This window comes from Capra hircus, chromosome 5 (genome assembly GCF_001704415.2).
Source record: "Capra hircus breed San Clemente chromosome 5, ASM170441v1, whole genome shotgun sequence".
Taxonomy (NCBI): domain Eukaryota; kingdom Metazoa; phylum Chordata; class Mammalia; order Artiodactyla; family Bovidae; genus Capra; species Capra hircus.
Window position 1 is genome coordinate 33,473,600 of NC_030812.1, and position 27,998 is coordinate 33,501,597.

A 27,998-nucleotide genomic window follows, 5' to 3' on the forward strand; every position below is an offset into this window, starting at 1 on the left:
CCATTCATCTTCCAGAACAGCTCACAGAACTCAGGAAAACCTGTTTACTCACTTTGTTACCCATTTATTACAAAGGATATCAAAGGATACAAGTAAAGTGAAAGTGAAAGTCACTCAGTGGTGTCTGACTCTTTGGGACCCATGGACTATACAGTCCATGGAATTCTCCAGGCCACAATGCTGGAGTGGGTAACCTTTCCCTTCTCCAGGGGATTTTCCCAACCCAGGGATCGAACCCAGGTCTCCCACATTGCAGGCAGATTCTTTACCCGCTGAGCCACCAGGGAAGCCCGAAAGGATACAGACCAACAGCCAAAGGTAGAGGTACAGTGGCGAGGTCCTCAACAAAAGAGCTTCTGTCCTTGTGGAGTGTGGGGTCCAGGGCGTGGGGGAGTTCTGGGTCCCTAGTATGGGTACTCTTTGAACCTCCTTTATTGATTTTTTTTCGCGGCTTCATTACATAGGCATCATTGATGAACTCATTGGCCATGAGTGATTGATTCAAGTTCTCTCCTGTCCCCGGAATTCATGGATGGGACTGAAAATTCCAGTCCTCTAATCAAATGTTTGACTCTACTGGCAACCAGCCCCCATCCTAGGTGCTTTCCCAGAGTTGTCTCATTAACATAACAAAAGACATTTATCACTCTTCCAGTGTGTATAAGTCGTTCAGTCATGGCCGACTCTGCAACCGCATGGGGTGTAGCCGGCCAGGCTCCTCTGTCCATGGAATTCTCCAGGCAAGAATACTGGAGTGGGTTGCCATTTCCTTCTCCAGGAGATCTTCCCGACCCAGGGATCAAACCTGGTCTCCCTCATTACAGGCAGATTCTTAACTATCTGAGCTCTAAGGGTTTAGTGAGCTGTGAGCCAGAAGTAAGAACGAAGATCAAATATGTATTCTTTCTAACAAATCAGAGCTTCCCTGATAGCTCAGTTGGTAAAGGATCCATCTGCAGTGCAGGAGACCCTGGTTCGATTCCTGGGTTGGGAAGATCCGCTGGAGAAGGGATAGGCTACCCACTCCAGTATTCTTGGGCTTCCCTTGTGGCTCAGCTGGTGAAGAATCTGCCTGCAGTGTGGGAGACCTGAGTTCAGTCCCTGGGTTGGGAAGATCCCTTGGAGAAGGGAAAGTGAAAGTCACTCAGTCATGTCTGACTGTGACCCCGTGGACTATCGAGTCAGACATGACTGAGTGACTTTCACTGTATGATAAATCACAGTATCACACCTCTGTGGCCACCTGCTTTTTGATTTGTGATGCTGTGTGTCTGAAACTCTGTAGTGATAGTGCTCAGTTGCTAAGCCTGACTTGTGTCTGACTCTTTGCGACCCCATGGACTATAGCCTGCCAGGCTCCTCTGTCCATGGAATTGCCCAGGCAAGAATACTGGAGTGAGCCGCCATTTCCTCCTCCAGGGGATCTTCCCAACTGAGGCGTGGAACTCTCATCCTCTGCATCTTCTGCATTGGCAGGTGGATTCTTTACCACTGAGCCACCTGGGGAGCCTGAAACTCTATATTAATGGTGACCCCTTTGAAATTTAAGTCACAGTCATCCGTGTCGGGGAAAATGTGAACTCGGCAAGTCTTTCATTTCTGTGAGGAAATATAGTTTCAGGTGGATTAACCTAAATCCCCAGGGTATGAGTTTTTAATTCCCTAATTCCCTGACATGGAGTGATTTCATTGAAGAGATTGATTTAATCTCTTGCAGTTGATGGATAAACTGTTAGCTAAATTTCAAAACACAGATTTGTCCTTTGCTGCTTGACCTCCAAGTTGGGTGGTTGATCCTGCATGATGCCATTTATTGAGGATTTGCATTTTTATTAAACTGGGATTGCTAAATCAAAGGTGCTTTTGTGTCTGTTCAATCTGTACCCAGGTATGTGTGTGCCCTGTGGTCTGACGCATTAAACAACTGAGTCGCTTTCCTTTTAAACTTACTGCTTCATAAAAGGGCATCTCTATTGCCTAAAGATGACATGGTATTTCTATAAACGTGAACATAAAGATTATGGGACATGACTCCTTTTATAGTTAAAAATATAGGGAGATTTATGAAAGACATAAAATTTACAGTCTCTATAATTTGATGTGCCAAGATTGCTTTAATACATTGAATAACAAAATGTAAAAGTTATGTTATCAGTAAAGTAATTGTTTGTGTATAATAGTTTATTTTTAATCAGTGGTATTTTTATGCTTAATTATTTTTCCTTGTGTTGTATTTTAGGGGTGTCAGCCTTATATTTTTGCTGCTGTCCAGTTGTAAATATTCTCAGAAAAAGAGAATTTGGACCCATTTTTTGACGACAGGTAGTTTCTAAACATGATGCATTTCAAAAGTGGACTCGAACTAACTGAGTTGCAAAACATGACAGTGCCCGAAGATGATAACATTAGCAATGATTCCAATGATTTCACTGAAGTAGAAAATGGTCAGATAAACAGGTGAGTATTTTTCCATTAACACTTTCTCTCCAATGAAAGAAATGTCTCTAAAATATTATTCTGGTTTTTCAGTTATTCTCTTGAATTATTCATTACTAAAGTTACGCTCTATTTGAAGATGTAATTTGAATTTCATATGTGACATCTGTTGGGCATAGTCTGCAATAGCAGATGAAGCAAATAGGAAAGGAATTTTATTCATCCTTTCGAATCTTTCAATTGAGTCTAATAAAAATGTATAAATACATTGGACCCCAACCAGCCCTAACTTTTCAAAAGCTTTATGCTTATGAATTAGACCAACTGTTGGAATTTAGCTGCATGCCATCTGAATGTGTACTACAGTCATCTGGCTTCGCCCACATTTTAATCAAGAAATGGTCAAAGTCTCGTTTGCCAACGTTCCCATGTTAAAATGACAAATAGGTCATTACAAGCGTCATTTGTAACATGGGTTTTAAGTAATAATAACATCGAGCTAAATGCCTCTATGAGAAACTAGAGAAATAGTACATGAAACAGAGAGAAATAAAGAGATACTGTGAGTGAGGGGCGGTAGGGGGCAGATAGGAAGAATGCTGGCCTGGCAGCTCTCACCCTCAGCTGTGACCACAAGTCCTTCCAACCCTTGGGTCCTGTGTTTCTTAAGTTACAAGAGTAGGACTAAACATAAATATGTATATATATATATATATATTTTAATGATTTGGGGCATTATCTGACCTGATTTTATTTTTTCTAATTTATTGAAGTGTAGTTGATTTATACATTGTGTTAGTTGCTGGTGTATGACAGAGTGATTCAGTTTTACATGAATATACACTCTTTTTCATATTGTCTTCTAGTATGGTTTCTCATAGGATAAATTGAATATATTGAAATTGAATATATTGATAATTCCCTATGCTATACAGTAGGACCTTGTTGTTTATCCATTCTGTGTATAGTAGTTTGCACTTGCTCACCCCGAGCTCCCTGTCCTTCTCTCCCCCGCCCCCTTCCCACTGACAGCCACAAGTCTGTTCTCTGTGTCTGTGAGTCTGTTTGCATCTCATAGATAAGTTCACTTGTGTTGTATTTTTAGATTCCACACATAAGTGATAGCTTATGGAATTTATCTTTCTCTGCCTGACTTACTTCGCTTAGTATGATTATCTCTAGGTTCATCCACGTTGCTGCCAGCTCATGTGGATCCCTATCGGAAAGCTTTTCAGCTTGGGAGTTTGTGTGTGGTTTGTTTGGAGTTGAGGCCTCCTAAAAGGCTGGGAGAAAAGTGAAATATGTGGGGACTGCTTGTTAGAACATAGACCATGCTGCACTTGGGAGGGCAGGATCAAAAGGAAATTGGGAAGGAGGAGGATGAAATTTTGTCAGCTAACCAGACCTCTCTGCAGCAATCCTTTCTGATAATCTCTGCATTCTGATACAATGCGTAATTGAAAGTCAGGAGTAGGATTGGGCTGCCCTCATTTACATACACTCAGAAGTTTCAGCCCCCTCTCCTCCTTATTCTCTTCCTTAAATGTTCTCAGAGATTAAGTCTCTAACCCAAATACTTCCTCACTACCATCCAAGTATCTTTTACTGTGCGGTGATATTTCTTATTGTTGGACCCAAGTTTGCCTCTTTCACCTTTTCTGTGTAATTGTTAAGAATAACTGCCATTTCTTGAGTGCCAGTTTTCATTATATATTACACATATCCTTAGAACAACCCTTAATATCATGCAATGTATTCTTTTGCAAATGAGAAAATTAAAAAATTCAGTATACCAATAAGAATGTGGAAGCTCAGAGGAATAAAATAACTTGCTCAAGGGCTCATACAGGTCGGTAAGAAATCTGTCTTTCTACCCTTTTCTGCTACCTCTGATTAAAATGCTCCAGCATAAATGAACAGGATAGTTCCTACTCTCAGTTTAAACCCGGCTAAACTCTACTAGTGCTGTTTTCTGCTGTGGGTTCCTGAGGTGTTCTGTAGTCACTACTGATTTCCACTGAACAATGGATGGGACATCCATCAGCTGTTTCACAAGTAGCAAATTTTGGGTTTGTAACAGCTTCATTCCCAAATCAGTGTATTAAAATGAGAGTCTTCTATAATATTCGGTTCAGGCTCTGAACGTGATCTTTAAGGGTTTTACTACGAAAAAGTATTGTTTTGGATGCGATAACCCCTTGCAATAAGAGAAGGCACCGCTTCTCACCCCTTTGGGTGCCTGCCAAGAGAGCCCACTTGCCTACCAGGCATGGGCTGTACAGCCTTGTATTTTTTGGAATTTGATTGCACTGTTACAGATGCAGTGTGATGCATTTATTTATCTCCCCTCTTTGATTGACATGGTTTATAAATCTTGCTTCACTTTTGGCTGTAGACCAATAAAAATTAAAAATAACATATTATAGCATGAAGCCCAAAAGGTAAGTAAACATCAGAAAAGAGCCCCCACCCCCATGATTTCTGTAAAGCTACACCTGAGTACCTCTGACTCTTCTGGTAGCTTTTTCACATTGGTGGGAAGAAGGTAGGCCTGATTGTATGAATCTAAGAGAATCCTCTCCCAAAACAGTGAACTTCTAGGTAACGATGCGTCTTTGTAAGGAAGCTAGAGAAAATGTTGAAAGCAAATTTTGAACCCTGATTACCTGGCATCCAGCTGATAGCCTTGCCTGGAAACTTCTCCCGCTAGGATACTTAAAGAAGCATTTTTTAAAGTTTAGTTAAAAATAGAGTAGAGCCCTTTGGGTATTAGGACTCCTGCCCTTCTTCCAGTTCAGTTGTTTTATTTCATGCCCTAATTTTTGGAGTTGTAGTCATAGAAATCGTGCCCGACTCTCTTGTGATCCCATGGACTGTAGCCTTCCAGGCTCCACTGTCCATGGAATTCTTCAGACAAGAGTCCTGGAGTGGGTAGCCATTCCCTTCTCCAGGGGATCTTCCCTACTCAGGAATGGAACCTGGGTTCTCTGCCTTACAGGAGAGTTCTTTACTGTCTGAGCCAGGCAGCAGAAGCCCTGCAGTCATAGAAATATACCCCGGAACAGCAAAACCTTTTGAAATGTCCACTGGGCCAGTATTGCTGACATTTTAATGTGCATTTGAAACACCTGGAGAAATTGTTAACCTCCAAATTCTGACTCATTAGCTCTGGAACTGGGCTTGAAATTCTGACTTCCTGCAAGCTCCCAGGTGATGCCTTTACAACTGGTCCGTGGACCTCATTTTGGGTAAGAAGCTCTAGACACTCCTCAGATGTGATCTTCTGGAGAGGAGGAACCATCTTAACCATCTTTATATCTCTTATACCTTGTTATGATACTATAATGGTGCCTGGTACAGGGCAAACATCTCAAAGCATTTGTTAAATGAAAGTGACAGAGACAGACAGAGCTGTTAAATACATGGTTTGGATTTCAACTTGTATTGAATGCTAGCTCTATCCATAGGTCTTGTGTGATCTTGTGCTTTGAGCCTTAGTTCCATCTCTGTACCACAAGCATGAAAATAATACCTGATCTCCTGGGATTGCTCGGGAATATTAAATGCAATGCTGTTTGTAGGTTAAGGACTCAAGCTGTATTGTCAGCCAGCTTAAGTTCAAATCCTGGCTCAATGGGTTAGTTATTAGTAATGTAACTTTAGTCAAGTTACTTAATTTCCATAAAACGGAGCTAATTATTATGAAAAGAGATGAGAAAACTCATTTAAAGTACTTGGCACAGGGTCTGGCAAGATATGGGAAAGTCTCTAACAAAATTACAGACCTCTTTCTTTGGCAAGCACATCTTTCTTCTCCACCCACGGACTAACAAAACTATTTTAGGTTTGGGGTGATTGTTGGTTATCGTTATCCTAAAGTTGTTGAAATAGTCATAGATGAAACTAACTCTATCCAGGCAAATATTCACATGTTTTAATATTTATATACTGTTCTTCTCATCTCCATGTATAGTTATTGTTGTTATGACCCAGGAAGCTTGTAACAAAATTTGAGAGTCTCTCCTTAAGGTTTTCCTTAATGAGAAACTCTTGTCACTACACACTTGCATCAGCCTTTTTTCTCTTGGTCCCTTATCTTTCAGAGTTGATGAACTACGTTTGTATTGTTGGGAGGAGTCTTGAAAAGTTATCACTTCTTTGCTTCTAATGCCTTTCTGTACCTTTGGGTAGAAGAGGCTATAACTTTTTCTTATATTCAGTTTTCATATTGGAAAATTCTTCCCTCGCTTTAATCACTTCTGCTTCAACAGAAGTCTGTTTTCTCCTATTTTCTGTCGAGTTTATCCACTGAATAAGGCTTTGTTCACCTCTCATTCTCTTTAAATACCTACTGTTTCTTTAATTCTTTCATGTTTTCCAGTCTCTTTCATACATGCTTTTTCCTCCTTTTCTCTTTCCTTCATATAGAATGTAGTATTTATAGGGGAGGAGCTAGGAAAGGTTATTTAAGTTCAGCTATTCATCTCTTTTGTGTTATAAATCCTCCAGTGAAACCCTATAATCTAGTAAGAACCTGACTGGTGGAGATTAAAACAGGAAGATTATTTTCCCATTGTACAACCCATCCTTAATTGGATTGTTGTTGTTGGTTTATTTTTGGTTTTAAATAACTGCTCTATATTGCTTGCCTCCTTCACATACCTCAGTATAATGCCTACATCCTTTTTTAAGGCTTTGTCTATTGAAGGTCAGCATGACAGCCACTGTAGATTTTTGTTTTGTTTTGTTCACAGAACAGTTGCCTACCTAAGAGTTGATCGAATTCTGCTTAATGGGTACAGACCAACCCAGCGAAAACTCTTTCTTAATAGTACTCTTATCATCCTGAGACCACATGTCAAAGACACCTTCTCCAATAGCCCATTTTTAAGTCAATAACGAGGTCTTTGCCAGAGGTCAGTGCTTTTTTAACACGCAATTGCAGTTTTAAAATGGTAAAATAACAGAAACTTGTGATAAGCCGCTGACCTAGTTATTGTAAGCAGACTTTTCCATCACAAAAAAAGATTGTTTTTGTTGTATGTGTGTGTATGTTTAAGTTTGCAGCAATACAAAGCAAAGATTGAAAAACAAAAGAGAAAAAAATGTGGAAACACCATAAAGAAAATACAGAGGCTTTCTTTGAGTACTTCATTCTTACCGAGCAAGATTTCCCTATAGCCTAAGCCAGTCTGGTTCCTCAATAGAAGAGGAAGCTTAGATTTATGGAGGGTTCATCTGAGTTGCTAATGAGAGAGGCAGGTACTTAGAAGGAGTGATACATGACGCCACCACTCTGAATGCGAGATTAGTGCCTATGCCACAGTTGGTGCCACAGAAAAATCGTAAATAGGTCAGAGTCAGAAGAATCCGTTCAATTGAGAGTATCCAGCACACACACGGAGGATGAGGGTCGTGCACCAGGCAGGAGAACACTGGCTTAGAGGAGGAAGGAGGGTCTCGTGAGGGGAGAGTGCATTCCTAGTGGTACTGCTTTTCTCCGAATGCCCTGGTCTTATCTCCGTCCTCACCGCCTCTTGGGAAGACCATTTGGAAGAGCAGGGGGAGCTAAGATTCAGTTCAGTTCAGTCGCTCAGTCGTGTCCGACCCCATGAATTGCAGCACACCAGGCCTCCCTGTCCATCACCAACTCCCGGAGTTAACTCAAACTCATGACCATCGAGTTGGTGATGCCATCCAGCCATCTCATCCTCTGTCGTCCTCTTCTCCTCCTGCTCCCAATCTCTCCCGGCATCAGAGTTTCTTCCAGTGAGTCAACTCTTCGCCTGAGATGGCCAAAGTACTGGGGTTTCAGCTTTAGCATCATTCCTTCCAAAGAAATCCCAGGGCTGATCTCCTTTAGGATGGACTGGTTGGATCTCCTTGCAGTCCAAGGGACTCTCAGGAGTCTTCTCCAACACCACAGTTCAAAAGCATCAATTCGTCAGCGCTCAGCTTTCTTCACAGTCCAACTCTCACATCCATACATGACCACAGGAAAAACTATAGCCGTGACTAGACAGACCTTTGTTGGCAAAGTAATGTCTCTGCTTTTCAATATGCTATCTAGGTTGGTCATAACTTTTCTTCCAAGGAGTAAGCATCTTTTAATTTCTTGGCTGCAGTCACCATCTGCAGTGATTTTGGAGCCCCAAATAATAAAATCTGACACCGTTTCCCCATCTGTTTTCCATGAAGTGATGGGACCGGATGCCGTAATCTTTGTTTTCTGAATGTTGAGCTTTAAGCCAACTTTTTCACTCTCCTCTTTCACTTTCATCAAGAGGCTTTTGAGTTCCTCTTCACTTTCTGCCATAAGGGTGGTGTCATCTGCATATCTGAGGTTATTGATATTTCTCCCGGCAATCTTGATTCCAGCTTGTGTTTCTTCCAGCCCAGCATTTCTCATGATGTACTCTGCATAGAAGTTAACTAAGCAGGATGACAATATCCTTGACGTACTCCTTTTCCTATTTGAAACCAGTTTGTTGTTCCATGTCCAGTTCTAACGGTTGCTTCCTGACCTGCATATAGGTTTCTCAAGAGGCAGGTCATGTGATCTGGTATTCCCATCTCTTGAAGTATTTTCCACAGTTTATTTTGATCCACAGAGTCAAAGGCTTTGGCATAGTCAATAAAGCAGAAATAGATGTTTTTCTGGAACTCTCCTGCTTTTTCCATGATCCAGTGGATGTTGGCAATTTGATCTCTGGTTCCTCTGCCTTTTCTAAAACCAGCTTGAACATCTGGAAGTTCACAGTTCACGTATTTCTGAAGCCTGGCTTGGAGAATTTTGAGCATTACTTTACTAGCGTGTGAGATGAGTGCAATTGTGTGGTAGTTTGAGCATTGTTTGGCATTGCCTTTCTTTGGGATTGGAATGAACACTGACCTTTTCCAGTCCTGTGGCCACTGCTGAGTTTTCCAAATTTGCTGGCATATTGAGTGCAGCACTTTCACAGCATCATCTTTCAGGATTTGAAATAGCTCAACTGGAATTCCATCACCTCCACTAGCTTTGTTCATAGTGATGCTTTCTGAGGCCCACTTGACTTCACATTCCAGGATGTCTGGCTCTAGGTGAGTGATCACACCATCATGATTATCTTGGTCGTGAAGATCTATTTCATACAGTTCTTCTGTGTATTCTTGCCACCTTTTCTTAATATCTTCTGCTTCTGTTAGGTCCATACCATTTCTGTCCTTTATCAAGCCCATCTTTGCATGAAATGTTCCCTTGGTATCTCTAATTTTCTTGAAGAGATCTCCAGTCTTTCCCTTTCTGTTGTTTTCCTCTATTTCTTTGCATTGATTGCTGAGGAATTCAGCAGTACCCGGAATTTGCAGGCCAAGCAATTTGTACTGAAAACTTTCAGTAGGAGCGCTAGTAAAGATTTTTGGGAAAACCTATTAAGCTTGGCTGCATAAAGTAGACAGAAAGAGACAGAATTGAGAGGCACTTGAGGCACAATGTGTTTTAATAAGCTTTTCATGGTTACTCATCACAACAGCTCTGCAAGTCCCTTGCATTATTTTCCTCCTGTGGAAGCATTGCATCAGGGAGCCAGCAGGCATGCAGGGGCTTCATCTTTCTTTGCTCCTGTTGCAGCCTTGTGACCCTGTGGAATGCCCCTGCATCCTGGTGCCTTGATCCATTTTTCTCTGTCAGCTTTCTGCCCCAAGTCTGGGGTGCACAGGCAGGCCAGGAGCTTAGACCTGCCATAACAGGAGGTTTATTGGTGTTTGGTTTAGTTGATTTGAAAATGTTGGGGATTTTCCCCTTTATTTAAAAATAATGAAAATTCTCTTTGGAAAGAAAGTCCCTCCACAAGAAAGGCAAACGGGACCTTCTGGATAATGATTTGGCAGACTTAAGTTGGTTGTTAAAATTAATCTGATTACATGCAGTCTTTTATTTAACAGCAGCACTCAATAAGAGTCCATTTCATTTTGGCAAGTCCAGCACCCCCATTTCCTTGGGCTGCCAGGATGAAAAGGAAGGTTGCTCTCCCTTGTCCCTCTCCAGCCAGATCTGTAAACTTCAGTTCTGTGGAAAGATTTAAAATGTTAAGGGTAAAAGAAGGGCCAGGGTTAGAGTACTGTCAGATGGGTCTCCAGAGAAGTGGCTTTATTATGTCATTCTCTTGCTAATACCCTGCCATGCTGTTTCCCAGACCTCAGCCTTTAAGATTCCTCTGGCTAATCCCACCCGGTAATGGTTTTTCCTTGTCTGGCTTCCTTATCCCATCTCCGTTTTGCATGGTCTGATGTTCCTAGTCTGGTGTTTTGGTCTGTCATTGTCGTTCAGTTGCTATGTTGTCATTAAGTCGTGTCCAACTCTTTGTGACCCATGGACTGCAGCGCGCTAGGCTTCCCTGTCCTTTACTGTCAGAGTTGACTCAGACTCACGTCCATTGAGTCAGTGATGCCATCCAGCATGCCCATCCTCTGCCACCCCCTTCTCCTGCCCTCAATCTTTCCCAGTATCAGGGTCTTTTCCAATGGGTTGGCTCTTTGCATCAGGTAACCAAAGTATTGGAGCTTCAGCTTCAGCATCAGTCCTTCCAATGAACTGGTTTGATCTCCTTGCTGCCCAAGGGATTCTCAAGGGTCTTCTGCAGCACCACAATTTGAAAGCATCAATTCTTCGTCACTCAGCCTTCTTTATGGTCTCACATCCATACAGGACTACAAGAAATGCTCCTTAAGTGGAACATCACCTCCTGTGTTTCAGGAGACCAAGGTTTTCTTCACTTCCTTTTCATTTCTGACAGTCACTGGAAAGGTCCTAGGCAAATGCAGATGCTGAAGGAAATCACCCACAGATTGTGTTGCTCATACCAGGTGGTGGCCTCAGGGGAAGTTCATAGTTCATATGTTGCCTGCCTTTGGGTTTATCCAGGTGGAAATAGCAAACCTGAAGAATATGGATTCAAGATGAAAAAGGTAGATAAATAAAACCAACACTGATGATATATATCTTTCATTAAAAAATGGTTTACTATGAAATACAGCTTCATTCAGAAAAGCATCTGAAAATGTAGAGTTCAAAAATACATGCTTCTTTAAAACAGTCTAGTTCAAGTGTCTTTATATTTATTAGTGAAAAATTTATGGGTTAGTTCTTACTAAAACCAGATGATTAAATGTCCAGAAAAGCCAAAAAGAATTCCTGTTTTACTATTACATGTAGCAGTTTCCTTATGGATGGACTTTTCCTTGTCAATAGCACTTCTTTTCTTAATGGGAAATTTTTTAAATTAGAAATTTAGGCCATAAAGTTCTAATGTTAATCCAAATAATATATTTGCTTGTTCTTACAGCATTCTGATTGCCTCCTTCTGTATGTTTTGTATACACTTGACTCTACTCAGCCTGTCTGAATCTTCCCCAGATTCAGAAAGTGTTCCTTTCATTTTGTGCCTGAAGCTGTACTGATATTTTACATGTGCTCTCATGTAACTGTCCCAGTAACACTGTGAGACAATGCAATAGTGTCATTCCCATTTCACAGGGGTAGCATACTCACGCCCTCAGGACAAGTAAGGACTGAGCTCAAGGTCTGAATCCCTTTAGGCCCTAGCTCTGCCCCTGACCATGGACCATATGCCCCTCCTCATCTACCATAATTTCCTCATCTTAAGTCCATTCTGAAGGAGATCAACCCTGGGATTTCTTTGCAGGGAATGATGCTGAAGCTGAAACTCCAGTACTTTGGCCACCTCATGCAAAGAGTTGACTCATTGGAAAAGACTCTGATGCTGGGAGGGATTGGGGACAGTAGGAGAAGGGGACGACCGAGGATGGGATGGCTGGATGGCATCACGGACTCGATGGATATGAGTCTGAGTGAACTCCGGGAGATGGTGATGGACAGGGAGGCCTGGCGTGCTGCGATTCATGGGGTCGCAAAGAGTCGGACACGACTGAGCGACTGAACTGAACTGAACTGAACTCCTATGGGCTAGTGTCTACATCACTTATGACACACTCCATGCCTCCCACATTGCCCATATATAAGCAGGTGCTAAAGTAATGTTTCATGGGGAAAGAGTTATTTTCCATTTTTGCAGGGGTGAGAGGAGAGAATTCCTGTGTAATAACTTTGTACTCCAAGAATGTGAGCTTATAAAGAGTCCTGTCTCCAGTATCCTTTTTAAATGCCAGCCTTATAGTATTTTTGACCTTATCTAATGTTCCGTTAGAGAAAAATCTATATAAAAGTTAACTTGCATTGCATATAGTGTTTTAATTCTTTGGTATTAAAATTACTCAAAATCTATAGCTCTTTTTGACTTAGAGTTGTCTTTTGTTTCCTCTCAAGATGAGCATCTACTGTTTGCACTGTTTGGTACTAAGTAGCAATACGTGAACCGTGAAATCCCTGCTGTTCAAGCTGGTTTTAGAAAAGGCAGAGGAACCAGAGATCAAATTGCCAGCATCTGCTGGATCATGGAAAAAGCAAGAGTGTTCCAGAAGAACATCTATTTCTGCTTTATTGACTATGCCAAAGCCTTTTGACTGTGTGGATCACAAGAAACTGTGGAAAATTCTGAAAGAGATGGGAATACCAGACCACCTGACCTGCCTCTTGAGAAATCTGTATTCAGGTCAGGAAGCAACAGTTAGAACTGGGCATGGAACAACAGACTGGTTTCAAATAGGAAAAGGAGTACGTCAAGGCTGTATATTGTCATCCTGCTTAGTTAACTTCTATGCAGAGTACATCATGAGAAACGCTGGACTGGAAGAAACACAAGCTGGAATCAAGATTGCCGGGAGAGATATCAATAACCTCAGATATGCAGATGACACCACCCTTATGGCAGAAAGTGAAGAGGAACTCAAAAGCCTCTTGATGAAAGTGAAAGAGGAGAGTGAAAAAGTTGGCTTAAAGCTCAACATTCAGAAAACGAAGATCATGGCATCTGGTCCCATCACTTCATGGGAAATAGGTGGGGAAACAGTAGAAACAGTGTCAGACTTTATTTTTTGGCTCCAAAATCACTACAGATAGTGACTGCAGCCATGAAATTAAAAGGCGCTTACTCCTTGGAAAGAAAGTTATGACCAACCTAGATAGCATATTAAAAAGCAGAGATATTGCTTTGCCAACAAAGGTCCGTCTAGTCAAGGCTATGGTTTTTCCTGTGGTCATGTATGGATGTGAGAGTTGGACTGTGAAGAAAGCTGAGCACTGAAGAATTGATGTTTTTGAACTATGGTGTTGGAGAAGACTCTTGAGAGTACCTTGGACTGCAAGGAGATCCAACCAGTCCATCCTAAAAGGGTGTTGGTTGGAAGGACTGATGTTGAAGCTGAAATTCCAATACTTTGGCCACCTCATGTGAAGAGTTGACTCATTGGGAGAGACTCTGATGCTGGGAGGGATTGGGGGCAGGAGGAGAAGGAGACGACAGAGGATGAGATGGCTGAATGGCATCACCAACTTGATGGTCATGAGTTTGAGTGAACTCCGGGAGCTGGTGATGGACAGGAGGCCTGGTGTTCTGCGATTCATGGGGTTGTAAAGAGTCGGACATGACTGAGCGACTGAACTGAACTGAGAGTGAGGGATGTAAAAGGGAATGAGGCAAAGTATCTGCCCTTGGAGCACTTTTAGTTTATTAGGTGAAACAAGAATGTGAGCAACTAATCCTGACAAAAATTAAAAGCAGCTGTGAAATTAAAAGACGCTTGCTCCTTGGAAGAAAATCTATGACAAATCTAGACAGCATATTAAAAAGCAGAGACATCACTTTACTAAGACCATAATGTCAAAGCTATGGTTTTTCCAGTAGTCATATACGGATGTGAAAGTTGGACCATAAAGAAGGCTGAGCACTGAAGAATTGATGCTTCTGAATTGTAGTGCTGGAAAAAACTCTTGAGTGTCCCTTGGGCAGCAAAGAGATCAAGCCAGTCAATCCTAAAGGAAATCAAGCCCGAATATTCATTGGAAGGACTGATGCTGAAGCTGAAGCTCTAATACTTTGGCCACCAACTGATGTGAAGAGCTGACTTATTGGAAAAGACTCTGATGCTGGGAAAGATTGAGGGCAGGAGGAGAAGGGAACAACAGAGGATGAAATGGTTAGATGGCATCACCAACTCAATGGGTATGAGTTTGAGCAAACTCCAGGAGATAGTGAAGGACAGGGAAGCCTAGTAGGGTCACAAAGAATGGGACACATCTTAGCAACTGAACAACAAGAACAGTCCTGACCAAAAAAAAAAAAAAAAAACAAAAAACCACAAGTCAGTGAGAGCAGCTGGATAGGACTATAAACTCTTAGATAACTGATTGATAATTTTTCATGCATGATGTTTTGGTAAATAATAAATCATTCAGTCATGATGTTAAGCCCCAAGTCATCATAATGAGATTAAATCATTATGCTTCTCTTTACAGCAAGTTTATTTCTGATCGTGAAAGCAGAAGAAGTCTCACCAACAGCCACTTGGAAAAAAAGAAATGTGATGACTATGTAAGTGTCATTTTAATAAAGTTTGCTTATTTCTTAAATTACAATAATTGCAACAGATGTTTTTAATTCATCCAGCATAGTACCAAAAGCGTAGCTGTTTACTCACCAAGACATTCCTCGGAGCCTGTGTATTCTCTCCCGAAACCCATTTGAAAAAATAACTAGACCATGAAGAAAGAATTCCTCGAGTTTCATTTCCCTGTTGGTTCCTGATAGGCTTTAAAGGCTTTGGAGTGATGATCTTTCTGGAGGACTGTTTTGTTTAGTGTGACTGTGTCTCTGTTCAGATTCCAGGAACAACCTCCTTGGGCATGTCTGTTTTTAACCTAAGCAACGCCATTATGGGCAGTGGGATTTTAGGACTCGCCTTCGCCCTGGCAAACACTGGAATCCTACTTTTTCTGTGAGTGTTGACACAGCCATACTTTTCATTTGTGTGTTTCTGTTCATACCCAGAAGACATTGGAAATATTTTTAAATGGTTCTTATTTCTTTTTATGTTTTACTAGCTTGACTAAGTTATAGTGCATACTTTTGTATTGTTTGTTTGAATGGTTTTTTTCCAAGAAGCACCTAATATTTGTACAGCTAAGAAAATAGAAAATCGTTCTATTAATCAAAACTACCAAAATAAGTACTTGTAAAGAGGATAAAAGATTTGAAAATAGCACTTGTATTTTTGTACACTTGACTTGTCACTTTAAGTCTCAGCTAAATGGTGAAAATACTAAGAGGTGTTTAATCCATCCAGTCACCACTTTGGTATTTGAACTGCTGTGGGACATAAACTATATCCAAAGGTAACTGCAAATTTGTTTGTAAGAAATATTCAAGAAGTACAGAAGTTTTCAGTGGTTTAAAGATGAGAAAATAGGGTGTACTTTACCCCTGAGTTCAGTGAAAAGAAAATGGACAGTTTTCTTTCACAATAAATTCATCTCAAACTGTTGAAGAAGACTTTCTGCAAATGTACAGAGGGCTTAATTTCAGTTGGAATGAGATGGCAGATTATAGAAATCATTGTTTTTGCCAGGAAAATTCCTACCCAATCTCATTCCCCTCTCAAACCTCAAAGGAGTATCAGTGGTGCTTTGCCTGCTGAGGCTAGTACAAAATGCCCTTCTCCTGGGATCTTGCGTTTTTGCCCTTGACTACACTTTCCCTCTTCATTGGGTTTGCCCAATAGTCCTCATTGTTGTATCCATCATTTCTTTGAAAGCATTTCTAGAAAGACTACTAACCCTGCAGATTGTGTTTATTTCTTTAGAAAGACTTAGAAACCTGACAGAAGTACATTGCTACCCATCCCACTACTCAGGCATCAGAAATGCCTACCCAGGCTGTGCTATAGGGATTAATATTCTTACTTTTGTGTGTAAACCCATTACAGGTGTCCTTCCTAGAATCAGAGCAACTCTGTGTAGGACAGTGAATCTAATATGTTGCCTTCCTTTTTGTCAGCCTAATTCAGGAAACCCTCTTCTCTTTATTGCCCAGACTGAATCTTTCTGGGTGGTCTTTCTGTGTATGTATATCTTGAGCCAAGTGCCAGGTTTTAAAATGACAGAAGGTAAACAAAATATTTCTGTGGTGATATATATTTTTGGTATATGTGAAACTCTGACCCTGTGACGATACCATAGATGGAGTTTGAGTAGCTGCACTTGTGATTTTCAGTGCATTGACATGAAACCCCTGACTGCTAGTCTCTCTTTTTAAATGGTTATGTAGTCCAGCAAGTAACTTAGCTACTGTGAGCTGGAATTCCCTATGCTTTGAAGCAAGAAAATTGCGCTAGAAAAAAAATCTCACAACTCTATTTACCTCCAGAACCTTATAGTTCTGTGACAATTTTCAGTTGTTCCAAAGCTGGAAGGAAGTTTGGTTCAAATGTAAGTGTTTTACATTGATTTCTTTCTTTTTAGCTATTGTAAACAAAGTGTCAATTCTTTAATGAGGATAATGAGAAAATTCTTGTGGCTTCTACTCTATGCCAGGAACTGCTCAGAGTGTTTTATGCTGAGTCCTGACAAGTCTATGAGGCAGGTGTTACTGTCAGTTCTCAGTTTCACAGATAAGGGAGCTGAGGCTTAGAGAGGAGACTTCAGCTCTGGAATCTCTCTTTGTCACCATCCTGGTAATTCCCTCCTCCTTTCTTCTCTGCTAGATCCTTTGTTCCCTGTATTTTCATTTCTTGCTGTTTCTGGATTTACTTCCTTGCGTTTGCTGCTGAGAAAGGGTAAATAGAAATAAAATTTCTGAGACCTTCATATCTGAAAAATATTTTCATTCTGCCTTCATCATTGATTGGCTAGATATAAACGCTATCTAGTTTGGCTAGATATAAACTCTCTATTGGCAGCCATTTTCCTTCATAATTTGGAAAGCATTGCTTCATTCCTTCCTAGTTTTTTTTTTCTGTTATGAAGTCAAAATGCTCCTGATTCCAGATCTTTTATATATAGCCAGGGTTTTTGTTTTTATTTTGTCTCTCCTGGAAACTTGACAGATCTCTTTGTTCCTAACGTTCTGCAGTTTCACAGTGATGTGTCTTGCTGTGCATCTCTTTTCATCCATTGTCTCAGGCAACTGGTACAGCTTTTCTTTTAGAAATTTATGGTCTTCAGTTCTGGAACATCTTCTTACATTGTTGTCTTGATGAATTTCTTCCTGCTCTTTCTCTTTTTCTCTCTTTCTAAAACTGTTACCAAGATTTTAGACCTTCTGAACTAGGCCTCTAACTGTTCATTCTTTTCTTTATTTAATTTGTATACTTTGTCACTGTACTTTCTGGGATATGCCATCAAGTTTTTCTCCAACTCTTTACTGAATGTTTTATTTCTTCTTCTTTTTTATTTACAGGAGGTTTTAAACGTTCTTTGAATGTTCCTTTTTTTATATTATTTTGTTTCTGTTTTATGATTTCATTGTTTTCCCTGAGGATTCTAGTGATCATTTTTCTCTATTATGGAAAATTTCAAACACCAAGTACAGAATCGAAAAGCTCCCCTTATTCCCTTTATCTCATGACCTTGCTTGTTTAGTCAGCCCCTTTCCCAGGTTGTCTTGAAGCAAATCCAAGCCATCATTTCATTCAAAAATATTTCAGTGTATTTCACTAATATATGGCTGTAAAACATAACCATAACATGTCATACCCAAAAAATTAACCACAGTTCCTTAATATCATCAAATATCGAAACAATATTTAAACTGCTCTGATTATCTCATTTTTAAAAAACAATTGGATTGTTCACATCAATACTCAAATAAGGTCCATATAGCACAAGTGTTTGGTATGTGGTTTAAGTCTCTGAGTCTGTAGGGCCCCATTCTCTTCTGTTCTCTTCTGTGCAATTTATTTGTTGAAGACGCTAGGGCATTGGTCCTATAGAGTTTCTATAATCTGAGTTCTGCTGACTGTACTCTTGTGATGCAAGCTGACTTTTCTGTTTTGGACTATTTCATTTTAGAATCTTTCCTTACATGTCAGGTTGTCCCTCTCTGTCTGCTGTATTCAAGAATTGCCAGAGGGTGGGGAGAGAACAAGGCTAATTGAGATCTGGTATACATGAGTGGAGCTTGCTGGAAATAGCTTAACTAAAGATGCTGTCAGTAGCCCTTTTCTTGGGGAACCAGCCATGTCAGTTTCTCCTTGGCTGTTCACATCACCCAGAGATCTTCTTGTAAGGCCTGGGCATTGCTGCCGTCTTTCTGGGGACCAAGTAGAGGGAAAGGGCTTGGGGGAGTATATCTGTGCATGTGTGCACCCAATCCTGGTTTTCATTGCAGTACCCCTCCCCCACAAGTTGTACTGGGTCTCTCACTTGGAGACTTACAGTTTATACGTTTCAGAGAATATATTTATGTATCTTTTGCCTAGATGGGAGAGGAGCAGTCAGCTCAATTTACAGAGTAGATACCTGGTCTGAGGAATCTAGCTATTTCTTGAAGTTTGATAGATCCTCTTTATTCTAGCTCATCGTGTCCATTGTTGCCCACTTCCAGTAATGCCCCCAGGCCCTTTGGGAATTCTCTGGTGTAAACTGGTTTGGCTTTCTCCACTGCAAATTTAAGTTTCAGATCTGTCTGCTTTCCAGCTTCTGAAACTTTGTAATTGTCTCTTTTCTCGTATTCTTACTATCCTAGGAGTTTTGTGCCTTAAAAAAAAAATCCCTTTACAGGTTTATTGGAGCAGGGGAAGCAGGGGTAAATTCCAGCGTTCCATCAACCATTCCCAAAATGTGGTTGATTTTTAGTTACACTGGTTCAGGGATAAGCCTCGTCTTATGACTCTTCAGTTTCTGATTGAGGCGAAGACTTAGATAAAGGTGACTTTTATAGTTGTAGGAAGATCTCCTCTGGATAAAACCATCATAGGTTGTTTGGTTCTTTGTAAGATCCATGAATAGCCAGCACCACACACCTAATCTTCAGGGTAAAGCTCATGAAGGTAGTTGTATAGAGACCCAAACTTACAAGTTTTTCACAGAAGGCAGAACTTTCCTACCTCAGAACAAGGGTTCACTCTGTGTTGTAAACCAGCTGCTCCCACAGCTGCTCAAAGCCAAGAAGCAGTTGGCAGGATGAAGATAATTCGTGTGGTACAGGGCCCTGTTCCAGACTCTCATTGGCCAACACCGAGAAGGAGTCGAAGCCTGCCCAGTCTTCTTCAGAGAAGCAGCCGGGAAGGCTCCTCTGTGTCTCACTGAGGCTGGGTGCCGGACTCTTCACTGGGGTCATCTGGAAACTTGCTGGGGTGATTGCTTTTCCTTGGATGAGATTGGGGCTTATTTGGGGGACCTGACTATAATGGCTGTCATTCATGTTTAAAGCACATCTGATTCAGTTAGATTCAGTGAATTCTGCCCTATTATAAGAATACTGTGAGGATTTGTGTTACCCAAAGCCTTTCTGAGGCTTTATATTGGCATCTTAAGAAACAGGAAATATGGTCATGGGGACTCTCTGCTTACAGTTGTTCTGAATGTATATGTTCTTTGTTAAAAAAATAATAATAATAATGGGGCTGTTCCCTGAAGCAGCAATTTGGCGATGTGCTGAGTGTTAGATGCTCAGTTGTATCCAGCTTATTGCAACTCCATGGACTGTAGCCTCTGTCTGTGGAATTCTCCTGGCAAGAATACTGGAGTCACTGCCATTCCCTTCTCCAGGGAATCTTCCCTACTCAGGGATTGAACCCAGAACTCCCACATTGCAGGCAGAATCTTTACCATCTGAGCCACTGAGGACCCCGTGAAAGTAAGGGTGAGATGCTCCTATCGAATCAAGTTTTCCTAAGAGTGGGGTCCAAGGGAAAGGCAGTGGATACTGAAGAAATCTCTCTGCACTGTATCCTCCTCCTCTCTTGCTAATCTCTTTGCACAGCTTCCCCATAACTTCATTATAGCAAAAGTTGGATTAAAAGTAAATATTAGCATGGAAGAATGATAGCTTTTGTTTTGTTTGTTATTTCACATTACCATCTCCCAAAACAGGAAAGTTGCATTTTCTGAAATTTCTATTAAAGGCCTACATTTTATAGGAAATTAATGTCTGAAGAGCATGTCATCTCACTGTGCCAGGTGAATGAGAGGTTAATTACACTATATAGAAGCTGATAAAGTAATAAATGCTTTATATTTTTCCTAACTTCTTAGCATGTATTATTATTTTAATCATGTAACCTTTAAGTTTAAAACCATGAAAAAGAAGAATGTAATTCATGATATTCCTAGGAGCTCAAAGAGATATCACAGTTTATTGTAAACACTGAGTTTGTAAACTATCTGTTCAAAATGATCATTGTGGAATAGCATTATAATCTGTGTGGAATAATAATTTAAATTTTATTTTGGCTGATTATTACTCCTGCCTATTTTTGGTGTTTTCCATTTTCTGTCTCACTTAGGTAGTGGTGATGAGAATAAAAAGGATAATGTCTAAAAGCACACTTTGAAAAATGACATGCAAGAAAACATGTATTAATTAGTAACGACCCCATCAAGTTCCTTTAAGAAACTAATGAGTATGAATATAGACAGGAAGGGGAGATAGAGAGAGGGAGATGGAGAGATAACCAGGAGTGCCTGGTACGTAGTAACACTATGTCCTAAGCATTTGCTAAAGTATTAACTAGGTAGCTACTAAATAGTAGGTAACATTTGATGAACGGTAACTATATATGCCATATTATCTCATCTAATCCCCACAGCAACACTATGAAGCAAATATTACCCCCATTTTAATGATGAAGTAACTGATGTTTAATTACAGCTTAGAAAGTAGGGGAGCCAGAGTTGCATTCAGGATCTCTTGACTCTAGAACCTGAGTGACCTAAAACACTATGCTGCCTTTTAGTGATGCCTTCAGAAGCCAAACTTACATTATTAATGTACTTCTTGAGACAAATCTTATTATCAATGGGTATTTGCAAGTTAATCCCTTAACTCTTCAAAATCACCTTGTAAAATCAGTCAGTACCCTTGAACCACTTTACTGCTGTTCCACCAAGAACCATCACCCACCTTTTTTGTAATGAAAATAGATCAGGAATACCAAGGATACCAAATTGTGTGTTGGGGGTGGTCAAGTTCCTGGTCGCAGCAAGTATAATACATGCCTCATGTGTTCAGTCACCTAGTCATATCTGACTCTTTGTGACCCCATGAACTGTAGGCTGCCAGGCTCCTCTGTCCATGGGATTTCCCAGGCAAGGTGTTCTTGCCTGGGAGTGGGTTACCATTTCCTCTTCCTGGGGATTTTCCCAGTCCTAAGCTGGGTCTCCTGTGGCTCTGCGCTGGATTCTTTACCACTTGAGCCGCCTGGGACACCCTAGACAAGCCTCCAGTATGTTGTAAAACCAGTAGGCTTTGTGAACTGCTTCATATTTGTCTTTACCTGTGCTTGCCTTTGCCTCATGCGCTAGTTAAGATTGCTCACTGCCCTTGAACCTAATTCCTTCCAGGACTTTAACTAAACTTTTTGTAATTCAGAACTGAAAACCAAGAAGTAGCAAAGTCAAATAACATCAAGTTCATTATTAGGGAATTGGTTAAATAACCATACTAGTTCCATGAAATGGAATATTAGACTACTATTTAAAAGAGTGAAATAGACTTACATGTCCTGGTATGGAAAAATTTTCCAGGGATGTTATTATGTAGAAGCAAACTGAATATTCGGTGGAAGTGAGCATGGGGATAGATTGCGTATATGTACGTTTATTACCTAGACTTTGTGGGGAAGGTTCACAAGAAAACTGTTGACAGTGGCTCCTTCAGGAGTGTGACACAGGGCCTGGGGGCGGAATGGGAGTGGGAAGTTTACACTCTTTAAAGTATCTTTTTCACCATATGCTTTAGGGGAAGAAACTAGTTAAGAAAATTGTTTTTTAAAGAACTTAAAACCACTGCAATGAGACTTTTTCTCTTACCTACAGAAAACTTGAGAAAAAAATAATTCAGTGTGGTTATTTAGACGACAAGAGCTAGAATGAGCCATCAGTACAGTGCCACCTGCTCCAATCTGCATTTTCCCCTCATCTTCCTGCAGACTGCCTCTGCATCAGCCACAGAGGCCACCAGGACTGTGCACATCACCTTGGCCTTTCCGCTACCCAGTGGAGGCCATCCCACTCCCATACCATCCCTGTGCTTCTGAATCTTGACATTCCTATAAGACCCAGGCCAGATGCCATCTCCAGAAAGGTTTCTCTGATCCTCCAAGATAGAGGGAAGGATATCCCTTTCTTCTTTTTTTGGTGTAGCCTTCATAGCAAATAGCACTTCCATTATTTAGGGCTTCCCAAGTGATGCAGTGGTAAAGAATCTGCCTGCCAGTGTCAGAGACACAAGGAATATGGGTTCAATCCCTGAGTTGGGAAGATCCCCTGGAGTAGAAAACGGCAGCTCACTACAGTATTCTTGCTTAGAAAATGGACAGAGGAGCCTGGTGGGCTACCGTCCATGGGATCACCCAAGTTGGACATGACTTAGCAACTCAGCACAGCACACATACTTCCATTATTTAGGCATATATATTCTATTTCCTGTTGAGCACTGATCCCTACAAAGGCAGGATTAATGTCTAATTCTTCCTTATCTCTCCCCCCCACCATAAAATCCAAAACAGTGCTTGCCTATAGCTGATCTCAATAAAGTTTTCCTGAAATGAATGAATGACTATGTAAGAATTAGCTTAATCTTACAAAGGCTTTAGGGCAAACAGTATCCCTTACAATTTTGCAAACTTATCAGAAGGAAAAAAATCAGCTATGAGATTTCGTTCACCCTCTAATTTTAAGTAGGCTGTGGAGATGTAATGAAAATTATAGAAGGTTAGCCAGGGACTCACCACCCTTTGGTTACTTTCCTGGGAATGCCTCCTTCATTTGAAAAATAAAAATAGAGACTGTTAAGAAATACTGTATGAGGTTAGCACTGCATCGCTAAAAGGGCATTTGTTGCTAAATTGCTATTTGCAGAAAGGACAGTAATTTTCATTGTCAGTTTATAGCAATTACCTTCACTTTGTGGTGGATTGTTTGTTCCAATTATAGGTAAAGTCCCTCTCTTAATATTTACCTTTGTAGATGGTTATCATTATCCTACCACCAAAAAGATGCAACACAGTATTGCTTATAATCACAATGTTTGCAAACAAATCAGTAAATAGCCATTCAGTAAAGATAAATCTAAAAAATGAGGAATGCTATAAGCCAAGATCAGACTACCAGATGCCTTCTCTAGTGTTTTACAGTTCAGCCTGCATAAGGGGTAGGCAGAAATGGAATTAGAACAACAGACTCATCAGCACATTGCCCTCAGTCCTGTTCATATATTATGGTTATTTGATCATTACTGTCGTATCACAAATATGAGCTTCTTGTTCTATCAGGAGATTTACTGTCTTAAACAACTACCTCAGCATAGCTCTCTGGAGTCTCTCAATCTTTTTCTGCAAATTTTACCAAATTGGAGTGAGATTGCAGTGTGCCTTTGCAAATATTCTGCATGATCTTGAACTTCCATTGCCTTATTACTTCAGATATATTCCTAAAAGTTTGAATCATACCCACCAAAGATGATAATTTTCTCTTAGCCATAACAAAGATGGTCTGTGTGATATTTGTCAAGTCATTCCTGGTAAATGTTGAGTTGTCTTCTCTGGGGGCTCTGAAGCAGGCAGTTCTTTGCCTCCTAAGGAAAGACCAAATTGGATGTTGTGATATCAAAACAAGCACAATAAAGAGGAAGTCAGTAGGAAATGCTGCTCTTCTGATGATCCTAGGAGGTCCCTGGGTAGAGGCTCACTCATCTTCCATCTTGTCAGTCACTTACTTGTTTTCAAAATTCTTTGAGTTATGGTCTCCGTTCCTTAGAAATGATTTGAAGAGAAAATTGTTGTCCTTCAGCTGGCAGCAAATATCACTGGCCTCAGTCTCTTGTTTGGGAATAATGATACTGGAAGGGGAGCAGTGGCACATTCAGCCTTGCCAGCATTTGAAATACATGTAGAAAGGACAGCGGCAGTGCCCTTGAACTCTATTGAAATTCACTGGGTGAGGAAGCTTTTCAGAAATGGGGAAATAGGAAAGGGGTTAGTGTTGTGCTACAAATGAGTGCCTATTTTGTAAACAGAAGGAGTTGGCAAGTGTAAAAGATAGGTCCCACCCACTGTTTTTAAAAATTGAGTGGTTATGCTTAGTTGATGAATCATCTGAGATGAGTCTGATAAGGGCTGCCAAGAAGTCGATTCTCTTGGCCCCAGAGATACAGGAGTGGTGTGCGTGTGAGTGTGCATGTATGCATAAACTTGCAGCATGTACACTGAGTCTTCACTCAGATCTTCCTATACTGAGTTGCATCCAGTGCCCTGGTGCTACCCAAGGGCAACAGCGTGGCCCCATTTGGGAGCCCTGTGTTTTTCTTAGTCTGCATGAAGCAGCTTAACTAAACTGCCTGAGGTTTTAACAGTACTATTCATGGCCGTGATGCATAGAATGCCTTTAATGTTTACTCTTCTGGGTTACAGTAAGACCGATGTGTCGCACAGTAGGTCCAAGTAGTCCAGAAATTTGGATTTTCCAGATTCGCTTGAACTCACAGAGTAGCAGGTAGTTCAGTAGATTGGAAAACTGCCCTGGTGTGGGCCAGTTAGTCTGGCTTTGTTCTATGGCTCCAGGCTTCACCTTTGGTCAGGCACACTGTATCAGTGATCTACATCTGTATCAGGGTCAGCAAACTATAGTCTATAGACAAAAGCCACCTGCAGCCTCTATTTGTACGGCTTGCAAGACGAGAATGGCTTAATTTTTTTTTAAGGGTTAAAAAGTGAAGATACTTATAAAGTATGCATTGTTTCATGGAGTCTTTATAACAATTCTATTTCTCATCCCATTTTACAAATAAAGAAGCTAAGATTTACAGAGGCTAAGTAACTTGCCCAGGATGACACCAGTTGGGAGTGGGAGGGGAGACGGGAGGACAATGATGATGTATTCCTCTTAACTCACCTTAAGTGTATGGGTTGTTACCTTGGAAAAAGAAAAAGTGTGAATTGAGCCTGTATTCCACTATTCATACTGGAATGGAAGTCCACACAGTCCAAGCATAGCAGGTTCCTTTACCTAATGGTTATATGGAATTCTTTCATCACTCAGGGGTCACATCTTTAGAGTATAATAAAGGCAGCATCATTTTGAAAGGTAAGGATCTAAGTTTGAGGAGGAGGGAAGCCAGTGATCCTTGTGGAATGGAAGGAGAGGAAGGAAGCCATTTCTGAAGTTAAAAATGGAGCGCTCACAAAACCCACAGGCCTACTATCAACAACTATAGGCAAGAAACAGGAAGTGGTGGTACATGGCTTGCTTTCTTGCTGATACAGCTTCCTCATTTAAACTCAGACCGCCTCCTAACTTTCTTAGCGTCTCAAAAGCATCAACTAAACTGATAAACACTATTTCTATCTGCGTATCTCTTTTAAAAACTTCTCTCTATATAGGATTATATTAGGTATTATTTGATTTGATCACCAGTGATATACATTTCTTGCCTTAGACGAAACAAAGTACCTAATCAACAGTGTTGTTCTGTCAGATAGAGTTTATCAGTTTAGTTGATGCTTTTGAGAAGCTAAGAAAGTTAGGAGGAGGTCTGAGTTTAAATGGGGAAGTTGTACCAGCAAGAAAGAAAGCCATGTGCCACCACTTCCCATTTTTTTTTGCCTATAGTTGTACCAGTCCATTCTGAAAGAGATAAGCCCTGGGATTTCTTTGGAAGGAATGATGCCACCTCATACGAAGAGTTGACTCATTGGAAAAGACTGATGCTGGGAGGGATTGGGGGCAGGAGGAGAAGGGGACGACAGAGGATGAGATGGCTGGATGGCATCACTGACTTGATGGACGTGAGTCTGAGTGAACTCTGGGAGTTGGTGATGAACGGGGAGGCCTGATGTGCTGAGATTCATGGGGTCGCAAAGAGTCAGACATGACTGAGCGACTGAACTGAACTGAATCCACAGTGAGGCTAGTTTAAGAGAACCTTTGCACCACAGACTTTAGATTTGCCTACAAGAAAAGTAGTGGAATTGTACAAATAATTGATCCTCACCTGTTCCCTGCCCAGCCTTTAAAAACCATCCCTTTAATTCTCTTGTTCACTTTGTAAATATTACAAATAATCACATGCTACCAGATTCCAGTGTGCTGGTCTTCTGATCCTCAGAATGTTGAAATTTAATCAGGGTGTAGTGACTAAGAAGTCCATTTTGGGATTGAATAACTAGATGTTTCTGCTCTTTTCCATAAGTATTTCATGAGTTCCTTAAATTAAATGGGAATTATATTAATAAGCTTTGGGCTTAAACAGATGTACACCCCCCAAAAAAGGGTTTGGAATAATGATACTGGCATTTGAAAGATTCTTTATATTTTTTATTTTAATACTGTTATTGTAAAAGTAAGATAATCATTAAGGCCATTTTGAAAATGTATAAAATATAAAAAAATCACTCAGAGTCTGTTAAAACAAGCTCAATTATTAATGCTTGGATACATTTTAATCTAAGTTTTTTTTGTCTTCTGCTAGGGTCTTGCTTTTCACACTGGTATTCTTCTGTGGACATTTGACTTTGGCAGACAGTAAAGCATGGTGGATAAAGACTCTGGAGTTCGACTACCAGAGTTTGAGGGCTATGATGCTGGCTTTGTGACCTTGGATAAAATATTCAACCTCTCTGAACTTTAGTTTCCTTATCTGTAAAATAGGTAGTAATAGTACTATTCATAAGTAAAATACTGTTAAAAGTGTTTAGTGTGGGCCTGACAGAGTGAATATTTAAATTTATTGTTCTGTTCAGTTCAGTTGCTCAGTCATATCTGACTCTTTGTGACCCCATGGACTGCAGCACACCAGGCCTCCCTGTCCGTCACCAACTCCCAGAGCTTGCTCAAACTCATGTCCATCGAGTTGGTAATGCCATCCAACCATCTCATCCTCTGCGTTCCCCTTCTCCTCTTGCCTTCAATCTTTCCCAGCATCAGGGTCTTATTGTTAATATAAATTTATTGTTAGCAGTGATCAACAAAGTGCTTAATTATGCTGAATTCTCATTGAAGTAAATGAAAGCTCTAGGAGGTGCATTTGTTATGTAAAAAATAATTTTGAATTTTTCAAAATATTTAAAATTTTCTCATGAATTAGAACAGCTTGTCCCTCTCTCCTAATTTTCAGGCGTGTATTCTTCCATTTAAGTTCTCATCAAAAAAAAAACTGTGTGCCCTTTCCTCTCCACTTAAGCCTCTCCCACTGCCATCACTACCCAGACCAGAAACTATACTACAGCACCCACTCTGCACGTACCCTCCAGACACCCTGCTCCAGACCACAGCCTCCTCAACTTCCCTCCAGGGGCTTCCCTTTGGATACTCCCAACTGTGCCTTGTATGTCATTTAAGACCTTTGTGCTTCTTTCCCTGTCCAGCTTAGATGTCACAGCCCTTCGCTTAAACTCCTCGCTTCCCCATGCCTGAAATTCCCTTCCTCCACTGGTGCTGTATCACACTAGCC

General features: G+C 40.7%; 1 protein-coding gene across 7 annotated transcripts in view; it reads left to right on the forward strand.

Annotated features, from left to right (window-relative positions):
• The window catches only part of SLC38A1 (solute carrier family 38 member 1), a 72,674-nt gene that overhangs the window by 18,037 nt on the left and 26,639 nt on the right, over positions 1 to 27,998 (forward strand). For 6 of the 7 annotated variants that reach the window (XM_018047893.1, XM_013963851.2, XM_005680051.3 and 3 more), the window contains 3 exons: positions 2,240 to 2,457; positions 14,849 to 14,924; positions 15,212 to 15,327. In XM_018047893.1, coding sequence (XP_017903382.1) covers positions 2,336 to 2,457; positions 14,849 to 14,924; positions 15,212 to 15,327 — 314 coding nt within the window. In that variant the 5' untranslated portion in view covers positions 2,240 to 2,335. Of the gene's footprint in view, positions 1 to 2,239; positions 2,458 to 6,811; positions 7,353 to 14,848; positions 14,925 to 15,211; positions 15,328 to 27,998 lie in introns of those variants that run through there. The other variant, XM_018047894.1, reaches the window with a different exon arrangement.